Source organism: Euprymna scolopes, chromosome 29, assembly GCF_053919585.1.
Source record: "Euprymna scolopes isolate OS-2025 chromosome 29, ASM5391958v1, whole genome shotgun sequence".
Classification (NCBI taxonomy): domain Eukaryota; kingdom Metazoa; phylum Mollusca; class Cephalopoda; order Sepiida; family Sepiolidae; genus Euprymna; species Euprymna scolopes.
Genome location: NC_136510.1, coordinates 2,751,086 through 2,773,359, shown reverse-complemented (window position 1 = coordinate 2,773,359; position 22,274 = coordinate 2,751,086). Strand labels below are relative to the sequence as shown.

Sequence of the window (22,274 nt, the reverse complement as noted above, 5' to 3'; positions counted from 1 at the left end):
GATATATTGTTATACATCCTGTTGAACTGTACCAATATGTGCAGTGTAATCAGTTATACACATTGCTATAAAGCACATTATATACCCATGCTCACATTATATATATATATATATATATTTCTTTTTTGAAGCAAGTCATTATTCAAGCACGTCTGATTGAACACGACAGAATTATTCTTTTTTCGGATTTTTCTGGATATCTTTTCCATTCGCCGAGCAGTCTCTTTTATTTCAGCTGGCGTGTTGCATAGAATGGCGTCCAATAGAAAGCACTTGAGAAGAATATGGCTGAAGAGCAACGTTTGGGTGCCATTTTATACAATACACCAGCTGAAATAAGAAAAACTGCTCGGCGAATGGAAAAGATATCCAGAAAAATCGAAAAAAAAGAATAATTCTGTCGTGTTCAATCAAACATGCTTGGATATATAAATATATATATATATATATATATCTCAAAATTAAATTTTAGTCATTCAATGAATTTAAAAATTTATGAAGTGAAGTGTTTGAATTTCAAATCAAATATTTTTATTATTCTATGTAAGACAAAGAATACATTAGAAATATTTTAACTCCTTATCCTATAGGATTTCGATGTCTACCATCTCTTCAGAGGAGAAAATATTAGCAAATAATTATAATGGTTTACACCTTATTTGCTAAAGTCAGTGAGACATGGAAAATCACAATTAAAATTTGTTTAAGTATTTAAATGTCATAGAGTAATGGAAGTTAAGAAAAGGATATAAAAATTCACATCCAAATTGCATGGTAAAATCCGAAGTGAATGTCTTTGATAGCAGTGTTGTAAAATGATCCAAACTGTATTTTGAGTAATCCACATCACAATGTAATGGTCCGAAGTAGGCATTTTTCCTGGAGCAATTTTCTTTGTTTATATAATGGGTCCAGTAAAAGAATTTTGATAGTTAGATAATTTTATTCTGAAGATTATGTATGTATAACATTACATTCCTGCAACATAACACTGTCGACCAAAGGATGACTTTTTCAGGCATGTTTACAAAGTGTGATAATTTATGGAAGTGAAAACTGACCAATAAGAGTTGAGGACATGCGTTGCATGATCAAAAATGGTATAAGAATGATATAATAGATGTGTAATGTGAATCTTAATGGCAGACTTAATCTGATGACGTCAGAAGAAAATTAAATCTGGAGAGTATGTGTGCAGGACAGGAGACTTTGTTGGTTCGATCATACTGGAAGAATGAATGGATGAAAGTTCTTTGGTTAGTATATATAGACCAGTTGTTGTAGCAGGGTCTGTTGGTTGGGCTGGCCAAGGAAAGCATGGTAAAAAGTGATAAGACATGAGAGAAAGAGGAATAAAGATCTTCTTAAGTGACACTCATCATAGGCAGGTTGAACTAGCTTCCTCCAAAGGAGAAAGTCTCATGGGTTGGAAGTCAAAGCTGTCCAAAACATGCCAACATATAAAATAAATGTTAAACTTAATATGATGATAAAAGGATAGATAAGAGTTCCTGGGTTATATGTGGACCAGTTGAGATAGCAGGGTAAGTTAACAGGGGAATAGAGGGAAAAGATGGGAGGAAATTATAAGGATGAATTTGTAATAAAGGGGGATAAATAAAGACCTGGTCAGAGATAGGTTAGCTTGGAAGTCATTTTCTAAAAGTTGTCCACCACATGCCAGCATGTAGAATGGATGTTAAACCAAATTTGATAGTGAAAATCTGTTTTTCATTGATTTGATTGAACCAAAAAAAAAAAAAAAAATTAAGTGGTAGGGGAGGTAATTCTTTAAGAAACTAAAACTCAGAATGTTTTAAGAGGTACTTGTACAGTTTAATCAATACATTAAAAAATGAAAATATCAAAAAAAGTTTATATTGTACGTATCCATTATGGAATGAAGTTCTAAAAAAAAAATGCACTCAATTTCATCAAGTAGTTTTTATTTTACAGTGAAAAAAACAATTTGTTATGATACCGAGCAAAAGGTTTGATTTTTAGAAAGAAAAGCTAGAATTAAAGATAGGGAGGGAGTGTCGGCGCTTAAACTGGAGTTATCTCCCCGTGGCGTTTTTAACTCCAAACAAAAATTAAGAAAAAATCCAAGATGTCTGCCTTCAATGCACTCTCATAAAAACGCGTTTTCCCGCTGTAAAAAAAAAAAACTACTCAATCAAATTAAGTGAAGTTTTTTTTCAGAGATCTTCAGTTCAAAACGGATACGTACAATATAACGTTTTTTTTGATATTTTTATTTTTTAATGTCTTGATTAAACTGTACAAGTGCCTTTTTAAGAATTAAATATTTTTTGTGTTTTTTATTTTTGTTCTTTGTATTTTTTGCTTCCATTATTTATCATACGATGTGCAAACCATTATTTGATCAGCCGTCACTTTCTTGTTTCTGTAGAGTCAGTCACCCAATCCAGAAACTGTAAGAATTTTTGTTTTTACCTTTTCTTTAAATGCATGCACAGGTGTTGGTAGCCAAAAGTTGTGGGTGCAGTTTATTTTCTTTTTTTTTATAAAAACTTGAATTGCATGTGGTATTACTTATTGTTTTACTTTTTTTTTTTTACTTTTGTTTTTATTTTGTGTACACTGCTTCAAATTTTTGTATTATTTTGAATTATTCAAACTACTGTTCTCATCTTGAGTTTTATCTTCACAACGTTTTGGTTGATGTAACCTCCGACCTTCTTCACGTGTATCTTGTTGAACTCAGGAACCTACACAGAATTTCGAACCGAACCCTTTTTTTAATCCATGGGGGTAGCATGCTCTGATTCCGTCAGCGATGACTGAGTAGAGTAGTACAAGTGTATTTTTGGGTCGCTCACACTGAGGATTGAACCTTCACTCTTCAGGAATGTAACTTTTACAATTGAATTTCACCAAGCACTTTATCTACTATACCATGGGTCCGTGCAAGGGTTTTGTTTAAAATTCTGTGCAGATTCACAAATTTGATAAAAAAAATTCCAGAGTTTGACAAGATACACCTGGAGAAGGTCGATGGTTATATTGACCCAAATGTTGTGAAGATGAGAACAGTAGTCCGAAGAATACAAATAATCAATCCTCATCTCAAAAAATCCGAAACGTAATTTCAAATTTTTGTTTTCTCATTTGATGGAAAATAAAATCTACATAAAAAACATTTCTTTGAATCAACGTGCAAGAATAAACCAAGAACATTTTTTTGTTTTTCCATTTGCAAAAAAGAATATTTGCCACTCTTTAGTGATTTGTAAACATATTTTCTTACTCAATGATAATATAACACTATTTCATACACCGGGCAACACCAGATTACCTTGCTTACGGACTGAGGGTCAGATGTGGTCGTCGGTTTGACACTTGGTCAAAAAGATCCCAAATTGCAGAGAAATGATAAAACTGGTTCATGTTGAAATTTTCTCGATGAAGTGTGATGCTTGGTGAAAAGTCTGAGATTCCCAGAGAAATGCTAAAATATGTTCTTATGTGGTTAGGGATGCAACATATAGCGAAAGAAATAATTGGGCATGAGAGGAAAAGGCTAGTTTATTGAAACTGTTGGGGGAGGGAATCCCTATTATGTTACCCAGCATCTTCTCTCCTCTTCTGATGAGAAGCATTAGGCTTCGAAATACCATGGTATAAAGAGTTTTACTTATTCTACACCCCTAATTGATGCAACATCCTTATTGAATAAATCTATATACATTAGTATATATTTTTTTATTGTCGTTTTCTTATTTTATTGATATTCTATATAAACTCCAAAGAAATTTGCTGAACTTTGCTTTATCCTTATGAGTCTCCTCCTAAAGAATCAATCATTCTTTAACCCCCCCCCATATATATATATATATATATATATATATATATATATATATATATATTTGTAGTCATCGGCATACAGTCCTGTTTCGTTGTATCACAACTCATCAGTGCCGCTAGACTAGCACCTCTCTCAAGCCAAGGATCGAACCTAGAACTGTTGTGTTGACAGTCGGCAGCTGTACCTCTCGACCACGGAAGCGACACCCACAAATAACTCGTCCGAATGTCTATTTAAACAAACATCCGTCCGCTACTTGTACAGTGCTCAAACCGCCTGTTTGTAAACAAACCGTGAGCTTTGCATTTTTCAGCCAATTAAGTAGCGAGTAAGAATTATTTATGTTAGTGCTCTACCAAATAGGGGGGGGCTTTAAAATATATTTGTAGTCATCGACATACAGTCCTGTTTCGTTGTATCACAACTCATCAGTGCTGCTAGACTAGCACCTTTCCCAAGCCAAGGATCGAACCTAGAACTGTCGTGTTGACAGTCGGCAGCTGTACCTCTCTACGACGGAAGCGATAAAAAAACCACTAAGGTGAAGATGCTATTTAACCATATTATCGATTAAACAATCAACAAGAAATCTATATGAATTTAAAAATGATAAAAAATAACAGTAAAATTATCTAAGAGTTTCTGGCGTAACGGATAACGCGCCAGACTGTAATACATATGGTCTCAGGTTCAATCCCAAGAAACAGTCACACCACGCTGAGGAGAGATAGGATCTCGAAATATGCATGTCAGTAGATTGCTGTTTTGCAAGTAAAATAAAAATAATAAATGCATAAATAAAATATTGTTTCCGTCCAAATAAAATATGGGTGATTTTCTAAGAAAAAAGATCTTCAAGGTGAAGACGCTAATTAACCATATTATCATTTAAAAAAATCAACAAATCTATATAAATTTCTCTCTCTCTCATATATATATATATATATATATATATATATATATATTTATATATATATATATGAGATATATATATATATATATATATATATATATATATATATATATAAATAAATAATAAACCTAGTCAATTAATAAAACCATGGTTTTCATGAAGAGACTCCTGTTTTCTATAAACTAGACTGAGTCTCCTCTTGAAATTCTGGTTTCCTTTATATGTAAAAGTTGTTCCTAAAGTAAGGCCTCCTATTTTTTAACTCAAAAACTAAAATGTTGAAGAGCTATGAAGACGGAAGTGGTACTATTAAAACAAGCGACCTTTTGTGCCCCAGAATTTATTTTTTTTGCATAGTCACCACCATTCTCAATGCACTTTATCACCCTCTTTTAATGCCTCAGTCATAAAGTTTGGAGCACGCTTTGTTACTGATATCTCTGTTATCACTTTGAAATCAACAAAGCCATCTCCTAATTGTGTTGACATCAACTGTATTGGTTTCATAAACTTTCAACAGGCACTGGTGAATGTTGATTGGTTCAATTTTTTCTACATGGAAGAATTCAATGACACTTCTCTGTTTCTGACATACATCCATGACGGGTTGCTTTCTTAGATTTCACACTGTCAATATCTGCAAGAGAGAGATGAAACTTTTGGTCATGAATGCATAAGTTCAGTCATCATAGCAATGCAATTTGCAATCTTTGATCGATTTAGGTTGAATAAAAAATAGGAGAAATTGCTTTTGGAACATGCGTCATACTTGGCTTCTATTTTTATAAGTAAAGAAATATGCTTTTATCTTGATAATTGAGCACTCTATTTGTTTTTTTGCACATCTTTAAAATTTTATGACTGCAAGAATTTTTAAGAGAAAAAAGTTTTTTGTTTCTGCATTTATTTTGTGTTGAGTTTTCGTATTTCTGTGGATTGTTTTGCATTCGTGTGTATGATTTTTTTTGTCTTTTTATTTTGTTTTCAATCATTTTGTTAATCATGGTAATATCATGTTTACCCCCCACCTCTACCCTGCGCGCATACGCTTCAATCAGATTGAACGCTTACTATATATATCTGAACAGGCATAATTTCTGGTGAAATCCGACTTTGAAAGTTTTGTAACCCAATTTGTGAAATCCATAGAAAAGTTTTGTAACCCAATTTGTGAAATCCATAGAAAAGTTTTGTAACCCAATTTGTGAAATCCATAGAAAAGTTTTGTAACCCAATTTGTGAAATCCATAGAAAAGTTTTGTAACCCAATTTGTGAAATCCATAGAAAATGGTTGTGGAAAAATATTAACAATTTTGAAATTAAATAAAAACCAATGACTGCTATTTTTGTTTGTTTTTTTCCCCCCCTGAACCTCCACATTGTTTGTATTTGTGCTACGTTTTGACTGATGCATTCTCTGGCCTTCTCTTGTTGTATTGTTCATTTATGAATGTTTGTCCTGTATTTAAATATTAACGTCATTGATTATTTGTGTAAGTCGATATTTCTTACATACTTAAATATGATTATTATAATAATTACATTTAATTTTCAAAATGATTTGAAAAAAAAAAATAGAAAATCGGAAAACAAAAATAAATTGGGCAACACTGGATGAGATGAACTCTTAGTTAAAATCTATAAAGAAAATTGTATATACAAGCCATATGTGTGTGTATAAAAAAGACAAAAGGAAAAACAAACGTTTTTATTATTTCTTCCTGTGTTTAATTGTTTTCCTTCTTCTCTCTTTCATTTTATGATGTATTGTGTATTGTATCCATATATATATATATATATATATATATATATATATATATATATATATATATATATACTTGTTTATTGTTATATAAACATGGTCACATCCTGCTGCTACAAATAGCCACTTGTTTCAATCAAACAACAGATATCATCAGGCAGCGACTTGACTATTCAAAAGTTCAGACTTGACTATTCAAAAGTTCAATGAATAATCTTTATTCATTGAACTTTTGAATAGTCAAGTCGCTGCCTGATGATATCTGTTGTTTGATTGAAACAAGTGGCTATTTGTAGCAGCAGGATGTGACCATGTTTATATAACAATAAACAAGTATTATCAGCTCTTTTTATTGAGCACTATCTAACAACCTCGTTGAATTCATTAGTCCATTACTTTTGAATAAAAAAACCCGAGTATATATATATATATATGGATGGATATGTAAGCATCCAATGTAATTATGTGTGTGTAAGTATGTATGTATGTATGTATATACACACACACATATACATATATATATATATATATATATATATATATATATATATATATATGTATATCTACACATATGTTGTAATTTAAAGTTATAAATTAAAAAAAATTTTTTTTAAAAACTGTAAATTCCATACCATTTTGTAAATCACACTTTTAAACCATTTTACTTTTATTTTAGCCACGTTCTTAACACGTTAAAGCATATTTTTTTTTTTTACACACAAGACTCTTCACTGTTTCAAATAATTTAAATGTAATTTGAACTCAAGCATATAAAAGCATCCAGATTTTAAACGAAACAGAAATCAAAAACTGGAAAAAATTACAAAAAAGATCATCAAGCAAAAACACTCCATGCTATCTCACAATATCTGTCTGAATGAAAATATGCTACCTAAATACACTATATATATATATATATATATATATATATATATTTCTATAAAAATTACAATAAGTTTACCAAGGTAATCAAAATGGTAAACTTAAAATATATTATAAATATTAAAGAGTTAATATTTACAAGTAAAATAAACTCAGCCAGATTTAAAAGCTCAATAAAACGAAAAGGAAATAAAACTTATAATATGAACAAATGTTTAATAAAACATGTTAAAAGACATCTTGAAAAAGAGTTAAAAACATATTTAATTTTAAAAAAGGAAACACAAGATAAGTGGATAGTCCTTAATCCGCAGAGTTTCGAAGAAATACTCTCCTTCTCATCAGAGGGCAGGAATAAGCAAAATGCAGGATCGGATTTTGCATATAAAAGTATTTAATGAAACTACAAGTAAGTCACAGATCTTACTTGGTTAAAAAAAAAAGGTGAGGTAAGGGGAACAGGAGGCAAAAGAAAAATGATAAAAAGATTTCACATGAATGAATAGTGCGGTGAAGGGTAAAAATCCAGAAATGGTAAAATCCAAAACGGTCGAATTTAAAATTTCAATCCAATGGGTAAATTCCAAATAGTCCAAAATAATCCAAAAGGCAGAGTTCCTTGGAAAAAAGCGCAAATGGAATGAATTTCAAATCATTAAAAGAAAAGTACTGGAGAGAATATTTAAAAACACGTCTGTCAATGAATCAAAAAAATTGAAATATGTTTTTAACTCTTTTTCAAGATGTCTTTTAACATGTTTTATTAATCATTTGTTCATATATATATATATATATATCTTGGTTTGTTAGTCATAATTGCCCGAATCATAATTGATAAAAATCCCGAGTATCAAAAAATATATAAGGTTTTTCATTGTACAAATCTGTCGATAAAAAGGGCACTTCTTCATTATTGTCGTGAATTCGGTCAGCCGAAAAGGTGATATTTAATTAAAAAAAAAAAACAATATAATTAGGTATATTACATTCGTTATTGTTGTCATTGATATTTTTTGTCAATGACAACAATAACGAATGTAATATACCTAATTATCGTGTCACAATTATTTCGATCTTCAATGATTTCACGAAAAAGGGATTTCGGCTATGGTCATGTGACATGTGATAAAATTTCTTCGAAAACTATTTCATTTAATCATTAATTTCTCCCTCATCGTTTTTCGTAAGTTTTGGCTATTTTCATTACTGTGGCATGGCAATTCAGTAGATACTATTGGTTTCACTTGAAAATCAATATTTCGATTTCTAAATTAGCAACAATAAAAAAAAGCATCAAATTGTTTATGAATATTCTCATTAATTATATTTGAAAGCAATATATTATATTTTCTTGGAATAAAACAAAAACAACAGTTTACCAAACTTATTTCCTTTTTTTGAAAATATTATCCTACAACATTTTTACATTCTTTTCTTCTTTATTTATTCTGAATTATCATTGGTTTCCCACTTACTTTGTTAGTTTATTTTAGAAACAGTTTTCTTTTCAATTTTCCATCAGTTTATCTTTGATAAAACACTATACTACATACAAAAAGAAAATCGGCTAATTTTTTTTTACTTTTCGAGATTTTCCAGTGCGTGTTCACATACAAGTCTATAGTAAAATTAAACCCTCATGTTTCCCTTCTGTCAACCGTCAGGAAGAACAGGCAGTGAACGTTCATTGTATGATTTAAACGGATATACCATTTTAATTTGAGATATTGCGCTTCACAATTGCAATAACCATTAACACGGTTCAGGGACAATTTTTACATTCGTGTGATTTTACATCTACACCATGATGTTTTCTCACATGGACAAGTATGTGTTGCGTGTTCTACAGTCGGAAAATCAGACAATCTCTACATCTGCACAGAAAAAGGGAAACCTCCAAATATTGTGTATACAACAATATTGAGAACATAAACATAAGATATATATTTTTTCTTTTTCGTTTTGTGTTCCATTTAAAGAAACTGAGCCACAGCAATGCGTGGTTGAGTACAGGTAGTATATATATATATATATATATATATATATATATATTAGTCATATGTTATAAAAATATATGGCAATGAAGCTACACAGAATCTTCCGTGTTTTATGTCCGTAGTGTTTATGCATATATATATATATATATATATATATATGTGTGTGTATATATATATATATATATATATATATATATATATATATATATATATATATGCATACATATGGTGCTTAGTTTAGCTAGCTAACCAATCAGATTCATTGTTATATCCGTGGATTTATGTTTTCATCATCCAATGGCTGAGCTTCACTCAGACATGTTCAGCTGATTTCTATTTCTTGTTCTATCATTCTGTTTTTTATAGGATAGCATACGTTTTTTTTTTTAATATGTCGAATTAATAGTTGATCTTATCTTAATACTTGGTATATGCTTGCTTTTCTTTTGAGTATTTAGCATAGTGTTACTTATATGGTGGATTTTTATTTTGTTTATTTTTAAACTTTTGAGCCATTATTGATGCTCTGAAAACTTACCAGCTCGATACTGCTTGTTTTTCAAACCAAATAAAAGCTTTAAATTCCGTTAAAACACAAAAGTGGAAAAATAAACAAAATACTGATAAAAATCCACCATATAAGTGTCAATCAGTGTCACAGTGACGCTTATTGAATGGATTTCCACAAATATTTTGTTTATTTCTGAACTTTTCAAACATTTTTTTATACTCCAAAGACGGTGTGTTTTCATCGGCCATCTTGATTGCTGGTTTAACTTACCAGCAATCAATACTGCTTGTTTTTAAAACCGAATAAAAGCTTTAAATTCTGTTAAAACATAAAAAATTATTCAGGCAAGCAGAAGAGTAATTTATCTTGCCTTTGGTAATGTTTAGTTGTTATAAATTTAAATTTTTGACACTTTTTTTGTTTGTTGGCTTCTCTGTTAAATCCCCGAAGAGCCGGTTTCATTTCTATTGTTATATGACTTGGGACTCAATATTGTACCTGAATCTGCAGTTTCCTTTATGGAAACTTTGCCAAAGTTTTTAACGACAAAAACAAATGTTTGTCATGTTTTGATCAGACTATTCTTATCTCGAGTGTTGTTTGTGCAACGTTTCAGTCGACATGGCCATTGAGATAATCCCGTCAACTTTATTAGAGTTCCTATTTACAATGACTCCCCACGGGACAGAGTTAGACACCAGGGTTGGTTTTTAACATGGAGAAATGGAACAAAAATTAATTATCTCCCTTTAGCAACTAAATTTCTTTTCACACATATGAAACCATGGCAAAAAAAAACAAAAAAAAAACAAAAACAACTTGGAGCCAGTGACTTTTCTCCTTTCTTTTCCAAGATGGCGACCAACATGCCTGACAAAGGTCGAAGGCTAAACTGACTAAAACGTTACACAAATAACACTCAAGATGAGAACAATAGTCCAATCAAAATACAAAAGTAATACAATCAGCCCTCATCTCCAAAATTCAGAATTGTAAGAAGAAATGTATTTTTATTAATTTTCTATCAAATAAAATTGTATCCCATTTTTAATTATTTTACAATAGTGACATATTTCCATAATGATCGACAAAAATATAGAAGCAGCAGCATTTGTTAAGGCTTAGATTCATCATATAAGTAAGCTGTTGTGTATAGATCATACCTCACCCCTTCACTGTAAAGGTCCCTAGATGTTGGAAAGTATTCTACTAAAATAATTTCTTCCCTTGCACTGCTAGACTTGGGAATTCCCACCCTCTTTCCTGCTTCTCTAAGTGTTCTAACATGCAATAATTTCAGTATAATACTAACAGATATCTTGCTGTTCAAATCCCTACATAGTTGCTCTGTATAAATTACTTAATATTTTGTTTAATCCAGGGCAATGACAGTCAGTTCGACTTATGACTTGAGTACATTTTCGTTTTTATATCTTTCAGCCTGAAAAGACCAGTTGTCTTCCAGATCTTGAACTCCACCAGTTATCAAGAAACACACAAATATTTTTTAAGGTGAATATAATATTTGTCTCCTTGTTTTTCTGTCTTTTGCATTTATTTTCTTTTCATTTTACTTATAGTTTCATTATTTTCTTGAAGCAAAATATTTACGTGAATGGACAAATGGATAACGTCACAATCTATGGAATCAAATATGCTGCAAAGGTCAAATTCTATGACTTCTATTTTTGCAATCATTTATTCATTATTATTGTGTCCTGCTGTCCTTTGCCAATAACTCAATCTGAAGTCATTGTTGTCCATCTTGCAATGATGTTTCCAATGGTTTAGGATTGCACGGATGGAATCACGATTGGGTAACCATCTTTTGCGACTTCACCCAGGACAGCCGTGCATGGGCCACCGTGGTGCAGGCCAGAGAAGCTAGCTCAACCCAATCAGGATGAATGTCATTACAAGTACATCTAAGTAATTATTACCACTGGGAAAGATGTGCACTCTAAGTGCCCCCCCCCTTCCCACAAAAATATGAATAAAATAACAACTTTTGTTCAATTAACTGTGTACAATAAATTGTTTCCAATGGTCCTTGGTATTAAACAACAACAAAAGGATTGATATGCTGTAAAACAAAGAAAGCAAACAGCATTCATGTATGGAATTTATGTGTGGAATTCATGTGTGGAATTCATGTGTGGAATTCATGTATGGAATTCATGTGTGGAATTCATGTGTGGAATTCATGTATGGAATTCATGTGTGGAATTCATGTGTGGAATTCTTGTATGGAATTCATGTGTGGAATTCATGTATGGAATTTGTGTGGAATTCATGTATGGAATTCATGTGTGGAATTCATGTATGGAATTCATGTGTGGAATTTATGTGTGGAATTCATGTATGGAATTTATGTATGGAATTTATGTATGGAATTTATGTATGGAATTTATGTATGGAATTTATGTATGGAATTTATGTGTGGAATTTATGTGTGGAATTCATGTGTGGAATTCATGTGTGGAATTCATGTATGGAATTCATGTATGGAATTCATGTATGGAATTCATGTGTGGAATTCATGTATGGAATTCATGTATGGAATTCATGTATGGAATTCATGTATGGAATTCATGTATGGAATTCATGTGTGGAATTCATGTATGGAATTCATGTGTGGAATTCATGTATGGAATTCATGTGTGGAATTCATGTATGGAATTCATGTATGGAATTCATGTATGGAATTCATGTGTGGAATTCATGTATGGAATTTATGTGTGGAATTTATGTGTGGAATTCATGTATGGAATTTATGTGTGGAATTCATGTATGGAATTTATGTATGGAATTTATGTGTGGAATTTATGTGTGGAATTTATGTGTGGAATTCATGTATGGAATTCATGTATGGAATTCATGTGTGGAATTCATGTATGGAATTCATGTGTGGAATTCATGTATGGAATTCATGTGTGGAATTCATGTATGGAATTCATGTATGGAATTCATGTATGGAATTCATGTATGGAATTCATGTGTGGAATTCATGTGTGGAATTCATGTGTGGAATTCATGTATGGAATTCATGTGTGGAATTCATGTATGGAATTCATGTGTGGAATTCATGTATGGAATTCATGTGTGGAATTCATGTATGGAATTCATGTATGGAATTCATGTGTGGAATTCATGTGTGGAATTCATGTATGGAATTTATGTGTGGAATTTATGTGTGGAATTCATGTATGGAATTTATGTGTGGAATTCATGTATGGAATAGAAAATTAGATTGAAACTGGATTATTGTAATATTTTTTTTCACCCCACACAAGGCATATTATCGCTTGGATGCAAAGGATTACTATTTGCAATCATATCTAGCAAGGAATTGTGGGGAGTTGAGTAGCAAGATGTCTGTTCACATGACAATCTCTGGTCTCCCCTTGCCAAACTTTCACAAAAAACACTCCACTATCTATGATATGATATATAATACTATGTTTAATCGAGATCACTCTAATGATACCAGATTTGTGCCTATTCGATGCGAATGACAAAAGTTTTTAACGAACATACAAACACAGACGAGTGTTCTTTTATATAATAGATACCAATCAGCAAAACAGATTTTGCTTAACTTATTTAACCCGATCTCTTATGGAAGTGTGGGATTATCACTTGGAGTCTTCAGAACATTGTTAGTTTATATTACTTGAATGGATCGGATTATTGTTCTTATCGTGAGTGTTTTTAGTGCAACGTTTCGATCGGATTGTCCTTCGATCTTCATCAGGCATGTCGGTAAGTGTTTGGAAAAGAAAGCAGAAAAGTTACTGGCTCCGTAGATATTTTCGTATTTCTGTGAGTCAGTCTCCACTTTTTAATCATTGTTTCGAATTTGTGAGAAAAAAAATTAGTTGGCAAAGGGGAGGCAACTCTAATAAAGATCGATCAAAAAAGTGGAAACTGACTCACAGAAATACGAAAATATCTACGGAGCTAGTAACTTTTCTCCTTTCTTTTCCAAACAACAACCAACATGTCTGATGAAGTTCGAAGGACAATCCAACCGAAACATTACACCAAAATCACTCAAGATGAGAACAATAATCCGATCAATACAAGTAATATAAACAATCGACGTTCATCTTAAAAATTCAGAACTTTAAATATCTTAAGTTAAGTATTATGTATGCAAAATCTAACAAAGGACTTGCAAATATTAAAAGTGCTAACTTAGCTCCCCAATCTCAAGTCAAATTAAAATCCTGTCCACCTAATCGTGCATATGAAAGTACATCCTATCCATGAGAACTTGAATACCTACTAGACAACATTCTTGGGTATTTTCGGTCTTTCTCTCTATATGTAGGGGTTTGTCTGATTAATTCAAACTATTCTATTGATTTTACTTAGATGTTCATATCATCCTTCAATGACATTTTGGAACAATTGTCCGTGAAAGAAGACGTCTATTCTGTGGGGCACACGAGTCGATTACTTGCCACGGAATTAGAAAATTACCCCCCTGCAAAAGCACGACGGAAGGTGAGGAAAAACTCATTTTAAAAAGTTTTTTATAATTTTTCAATTAATAAAAAATTATACAGCATTACTTGGCTTTCTAAGATTTTCAAACTTAACAAAATGATGCTTTCAAAAAGTGTCAATAAATCCTCCTTGTATTCAATATTCGCGCCAACCACATGAACACATCGGATTAGACTTTGATACTAAAAACATCAACGCGATCATATGTACAGTTTTTCTAAACTTAGTAACACAAGCAAAATGAAAAAGAAAATTTTTTTAAATGACAAAATAACAAAGTTTTCTTTGAAAAGGGTGGATACATAAATACTTCTGAAAATCTCAGAAAAAATAATTATACAGGGTGGCCACAAAGTCACGCACCAATGTTAATATTTATTTTTTATTAATATAATTTTTTAATTTTCTAATTTTTTTATTTCAGATCAGACATGCCATTGACTACAGTACTTGTAAAGAAATTTGAATAAATGTTACTACTATAACTTTTTTAATTTTTTAACATTGGTGCGTGACTTTGTGACCACCCTGTACTTTAAAAAGCAAGTTTAAACCAAGGTTAAATTTTGAAAATTTTAGAAAACCAAGTAATGTTGTATGATTTTTTGGCACTTGTACAGTTTAATGAAGACATTAAAAAATGAAAATATCGAAAATAAAGGTTATATTGTACGTATCTGTTTTTGACTGGAAAAAAAAATCATTTAATTTGATCGAGTAGTTTTTTTTTTTTACAGCAGAAAAACACATTCTTATGAGAGCGCGTTGAAATCAGCCATTATGGAAATTTTTAACACGCCACGGGGAGATAACTCCATGTAAAGCGGCAATACTCCCTTCCGATCTTTAATACTAGCATTTCTTCCTAAAAATTTAACCTTTTGCTCGGTATCATAACAAATTGTTTTTCACTGTAAAAAAACTACTTGATGAAATTAAGTGAAATTTTTTTTCTGGAGAACTTCGTTCCATAACGGATACGTACAATATAACCTTTTTTTCGATATTTTCGTTTTTTTAATGTCTTGATTAAATGGTACAAGTATCAAAAAATCATACAACATTACTTGGTTTTCTAAAATTTCCAAAATTTAACCTTAGTTTAAACTTGCTTTTTAAAATTTAAAAATTCTTTTCGTTTCTGATAAAAGTTTTACATTTTCCTATTCAACACAAAATTCCATAATTGTACAAATGGATATGCTTCGAATATCACATTTGAAGATTTCTGTGTATTTGTTTCACAATTTTCATCCTCTTTTCTTTTTTCTCTCTTACTTTGTTCTTTCTCTCAGGAAAAATCATGTTTTCTTAATCTGGAAACAAATATGTCAAAAATAAAATTAAAAAAAGATGGAGGTATATCCTTTTAGTTTGTATAAAATAATGAAAAACTGAATTCTCTTATATTTTTTAATCTTCCAGAATTGCAACCACAAAGCATCAGTGATATTTATTGATCGGTCATTAGACATTGTTGGTCCAGTTGGTCATCAAATGGAGACGTTATTTGATCAGCTTTTGGCCACACTACCTTCTCTGCCCGGTCATAGTATAGACAGATTGGTCAATATTGAACCTTTGCGCTCAACTGTTGAGTAAGTAAAGCCTTTTAAAAATATTCCTAAAAATGAAAATGACGGTTACTAATTTAAGTATGCTATGTTTTTTGGGTGCAGGTACATACCTTTCACCTTTTCAAAAAAATATTTTTTAAATAAAAAAATGGCATTTGTACAGTTTAATCAAGACCTTCAAAAATGAAAATATCGAAAAAAAAAAAAAAAAGGTTATATTGTATGTATTCGTTTTGGATTGAAGATCTCCGAAAAAAATTTCATGAAATTAAGTGAATTTTTTTCCAGAGTGACATGTGGCCGAGTGGTCCTAGACGACGTATCAAAATTTACAGTTACCCAAAGGTGCTGAGTTCAATCCTGAACGAAGGCAGTGAAAAAGTAACATTCAAAACAGAGAATCAGCAACTATGTCCCGAATCCTAGCTGGAGTCCGAACACGGTACCCCCGTAATAATAATAATAAAGGGTTGGGTTCAAGACTCCTAACAAACGGTTCCACAGTTCGATATGAAACACCTGACGAAGGCCGGAGGGCAAAACGGCCGAAATGTTGTGACAATAACAACCAAGATGAGGAAGTCAGTCTGACAATCTCAATCAGGAATGTTTGTTGAAACGGACATGTAGTGCAACACGTAAAAGTTTGAATAACAATAATTTCTAAATGACTGTCTTCTGAAGGTTGATGGTTCAATTCTTATTAGAGGTAATAACTATGAATAGCATAAACATCAACACTTCTACACAGTGAAAGAACGAGAACAATCTACCCTCATCGATTAAAAGTTTGAAATTTAGATTTTTAAGTTACAAAAATTCCAAAGTTCAACAAAATCTACCGGAAGAAAGTTGGCGGTCACATCATCTGAAAGATAACAACCAATTCATGTTTTTAATAAAAAAAAAAAAATAATCATTTTAAGTTTATTGACATAAATAATCTAAACTATAATTTTATGAATTGAAAAGAATTTCAAGGATTTTAAAATTTTATTTTGGAAGAATTTATCATTTTATGATTAAGTGTACAAGTTTGGTCAGAGAAACATTTTTTGAAATTGTTAATATTTCACATTATCTTTAAGGACTTTTTTTTTTTAAATAAAAAATTTTTTCTTTCAAATAATAATTATTCATAGAAATGAAAATTATTTTTACAAACTAAATCGAAGTGAGGTAAAGAAATATTCAATAATGAAAGTATATTTCGTACTTATGCAGAATAAGGACCATGCTATCATCCAAATTTTCGGGGCAGCTTACGTAAAATGTTGAAAGGTGCAGGACCAACGTTTTGTGATTTTTTAAAAAAAAATTTTAATTTTATTTTTTTTCAAACGCTGGCCAATTTTTTTGATGAAAATATATTATTTCTATTATTACAAAGATAATTCAATGAAAAAGTGAAAAGAGTATTCTTTTCATTGTTATGAAGAAAATACAATGAATTATTTTTATAGGAATTCTTTGAGATGAGTTTGTTTGTGGACTGTTATCCTCATCTTCGTTGTTGTTTTATGACGTTTCGGCCAACTATTTCTCTGGCCTTCTTCAGGTGGTTAATCGCGACAGGATAGAAATGCTGCGTCTCCTAACTGTACCCTCAGTAATTATTGCCTTCCATAGCTATTATCGCCCCACCACGTTTTGGCCAATTTAATCCTCTGGTCTTCATCAGGTGGTTAACCGCGACGGGATAGAAATGCCTATAGTGAACAGAGGTTCTAGGTGAGCATTGTTTCAATCCTACCCAAAGCAGGTCTGTGGATTAGTTGGCCAAAATATGGTGAGACGACAACAACTATGGAAGGCAGTAATTACTGAGGATACAGTTAAGACTCGGCATTCCTATCCTGTTGTGATTAACCACCTGAAGAAGGCCAGAGGATTAGTTGGCTGAAACGTTGTAAAACAACAACAACTTTGGTTTTTTTAATTTAATTTTCACCCCCAAAGAAGGCACAGTGCTACTTTGATGTAGGGAGCTACTATTTGGGACATACTTTGAAGGAGTACTAGTTAGGGAGTTGAGCAGCAAGATGTCTGTATTACATTACACTTCTGCATGTCATGAAGTTGGGGAAGTAGGAAGCAAGGAGGGAATTCCAAAATCTAGCAGTTCTTGGGAAGAAACTATGAGGATGAGGAGAACAGTCTGCAAATAGATTATTGGACAGTTTTTATGAATCTTTAAAAAATTTTTAAATTAAAATAAAAGACATTCATTCTCAGGTAAGTTTCATGAATGAATATTTATTTTTTTAAGTAATGATTTTTTATGTTGAAATCAAGATATTTGTTTTAATATCGATTTTAACTGTGTTTACCTAAACTGTTTAAAATTTTCTTTTTGGTTACAGGTTACAAAAGGATATATAAAATATATAACAAACAACCTTAGTATGTATATATATATATATATATATATATATATTATATACCTATTGTCTGTTGTATGTTAGTTGGAGTCACTTTATAGAGTGCATTCTTAATTTCTATTATTATTATGGATGTGGTCATGTGACAATATGTGACCCACTGACTGGTTGCCGACCCCCAAATGTTGTGTATGCCGTGGATTTCTTGTTCAACTTATCTTCTTATGGCCGTATCGTCATTTTCTTACTGGTGACTGTTGATGAGAACACACGCAGGTCAACAAGTAGAAAAATAAAATAGAAACAAACACAGGAAAAACACAACACCGATACTTCACATGCATATCGGTTGGAAACTGGGTGTTTGTGAAACAACCCTCTACATGCTGAGGTTCACATTTATATCTTTACTGTCGAGGCCGTCTTCATCAGTTATTCGATTAATTCATTTCTGGTTGTTCAAGGGCTCTCAGCCTGGTCCAAACCATAATCTGCCTTCAGTGGCATTCAAACTCCTACTGTCCACCTGTTGTCAACAGTTGCCTGCTGCTAACTAACTACTGACTACTCAACGTTGCGATCTCAAGTCCCCCATCTCGGCTAACCGGAAGCTGCCCTTCCCTTTCTAAGCATCTCATTGATTACCCCCCACCCCACACCCGGTCAAGTGTCATTGATTCTCTTTGTTATCCATTCTGTAGATTTCTATTGTCATTTGTCAAATCTAAAAGCTCGATTTAAAAATACCTACAGATTCATGGTTTGTCATTTCCTATCTCTTTGTTTATTGTAAGTCATTTCCTATCTGTCTATTGTCCCCCCCCCTTCTCAGCACTTAGTGACGCAGGTCATCTTCATAGTATGACAGTCATATATTAATCTCATTACACGCAGGTCATCTTCATAGTATGACAGTCATATATTAATCTCATTACACGCAGGTCATCTTCATAGTATGACAGTCATATATTAATCTCATTACACGCAGGTCATCTTCATAGTATGACAGTCATATATTAATCTCATTACACGCAGGTCATCTTCATAGTATGACAGTCATATATTAATCTCATTACACGCAGGTCATCTTCATAGTATGACAGTCATATATTAATCTCATTACACGCAGGTCATCTTCATAGTATGACAGTCATATATTAATCTCATTACACGCAGGTCATCTTCATAGTATGACAGTCATATATTAATCTCATTACACGCAGGTCATCTTCATAGTATGACAGTCATATATTAATCTCATTACACGCAGGTCATCTTCATAGTATGGCAGTCATATATTAATCTCATTACACGCAGGTCATCTTCATAGTATGGCAGTCATATATTAATCTCATTACACGCAGGTCATCTTCATAGTATGACAGTCATTTATTAATCTCATTACATGCAGGTCACCTTCATAGTATGACAGTCATATATTAATCTCATTACACGCAGGTCATCTTCATAGTATGGCAGTCATATATTAATCTCATTACACGCAGGTCATCTTCATAGTATGGCAGTCATATATTAATCTCATTACACGCAGGTCATCTTCATAGTATGACAGTCATATATTAATCTCATTACACGCAGGTCATCTTCATAGTATGACAGTCATATATTAATCTCATTACACGCAGGTCATCTTCATAGTATGGCAGTCATATATTAATCTCATTACACGCAGGTCATCTTCATAGTATGACAGTCATTTATTAATCTCATTACATGCAGGTCATCTTCATAGTATGACAGTCATATATTAATCTCATTACACGCAGGTCATCTTCATAGTATGGCAGTCATATATTAATCTCATTACACGCAGGTCATCTTCATAGTATGGCAGTCATATATTAATCTCATTACACGCAGGTCATCTTCATAGTATGACAGTCATAGATTAATCTCATTACACGCAGGTCATCTTCATAGTATGGCAGTCATATATTAATCTCATTACACGCAGGTCATCTTCATAGTATGACAGTCATATATTAATCTCATTACACGCAGGTCATCTTCATAGTATGGCAGTCATATATTAATCTCATTACACGCAGGTCATCTTCATAGTATGACAGTCATATATTAATCTCATTACACGCAGGTCATCTTCATAGTATGACAGTCATATATTAATCTCATTACACGCAGGTCATCTTCATAGTATGACAGTCATTTATTAATCTCATTACACGCAGGTCATCTTCATAGTATGACAGTCATATATTAATCTCATTACACGCAGGTCATCTTCATAGTATGACAGTCATATATTAATCTCATTACACGCAGGTTATCTTCATAGTATGACAGTCATATATTAATCTCATTACACGCAGGTCATCTTCATAGTATGACTGTCATATATTAATCTCATTACACGCAGGTCATCTTCATAGTATGACAGTCATTTATTAATCTCATTACACGCAGGTCATCTTCATAGTATGACAGTCATATATTAATCTCATTACACGCAGGTCATCTTCATAGTATGACTGTCATATATTAATCTCATTACACGCAGGTCATCTTCATAGTATGACAGTCATATATTAATCTCATTACACGCAGGTCATCTTCATAGTATGACAGTCATATATTAATCTCATTACACGCAGGTCATCTTCATAGTATGGCAGTCATATATTAATCTCATTACACGCAGGTCATCTTCATAGTATGGCAGTCATATATTAATCTCATTACACGCAGGTCATCTTCATAGTATGACAGTCATATATTAATCTCATTACACGCAGGTCATCTTCATAGTATGACTGTCATATATTAATCTCATTACACGCAGGTCATCTTCATAGTATGACTGTCATATATTAATCTCATTACACGCAGGTCATCTTCATAGTATGACAGTCATATATTAATCTCATTACACGCAGGTCATCTTCATAGTATGACTGTCATATATTAATCTCATTACACGCAGGTCATCTTCATAGTATGACTGTCATATATTAATCTCATTACACGCAGGTCATCTTCATAGTATGACTGTCATATATTAATCTCATTACACGCAGGTCATCTTCATAGTATGACAGTCATATATTAATCTCATTACACGCAGGTCATCTTCATAGTATGGCAGTCATATATTAATCTCATTACACGCAGGTCATCTTCATAGTATGACAGTCATATATTAATCTCATTACACGCAGGTCATCTTCATAGTATGACAGTCATATATTAATCTCATTACACGCAGGTCATCTTCATAGTATGACTGTCATATATTAATCTCATTACACGCAGGTCATCTTCATAGTATGACTGTCATATATTAATCTCATTACACGCAGGTCATCTTCATAGTATGACAGTCATATATTAATCTCATTACACGCAGGTCATCTTCATAGTATGACTGTCATATATTAATCTCATTACACGCAGGTCATCTTCATAGTATGACAGTCATTTATTAATCTCATTACACGCAGGTCATCTTCATAGTATGACAGTCATATATTAATCTCATTACACGCAGGTCATCTTCATAGTATGGCAGTCATATATTAATCTCATTACACGCAGGTCATCTTCATAGTATGGCAGTCATATATTAATCTCATTACACGCAGGTCATCTTCATAGTATGACAGTCATATATTAATCTCATTACACGCAGGTCATCTTCATAGTATGACTGTCATATATTAATCTCATTACACGCAGGTCATCTTCATAGTATGACAGTCATTTATTAATCTCATTACACGCAGGTCATCTTCATAGTATGACAGTCATATATCATTCTCATTACATGCAGGTCATCTTCATAGTATGACAGTCATATATTAATCTCATTACACGCAGGTCATCTTCATAGTATGACAGTCATATATTAATCTCATTACACGCAGGTCATCT

General features: G+C 32.1%; 1 protein-coding gene across 2 annotated transcripts in view; it reads left to right on the top strand.

Moving 5' to 3' along the window:
- LOC145252442 (sec1 family domain-containing protein 2-like) overlaps positions 1 to 22,274 on the top strand; it is a 90,555-nt gene that overhangs the window by 16,611 nt on the left and 51,670 nt on the right. Inside the window, exons 5-8 of one of the 2 annotated variants that reach the window (XM_080111844.1) lie at positions 2,414 to 2,437; positions 11,336 to 11,407; positions 14,273 to 14,404; positions 15,833 to 16,005. In XM_080111844.1, the coding sequence (XP_079967970.1) occupies positions 2,414 to 2,437; positions 11,336 to 11,407; positions 14,273 to 14,404; positions 15,833 to 16,005 (401 nt within the window). The remainder of the gene's footprint in view (positions 1 to 2,413; positions 2,438 to 11,335; positions 11,408 to 14,272; positions 14,405 to 15,832; positions 16,006 to 22,274) is intronic. The other variant, XM_080111845.1, reaches the window with a different exon arrangement.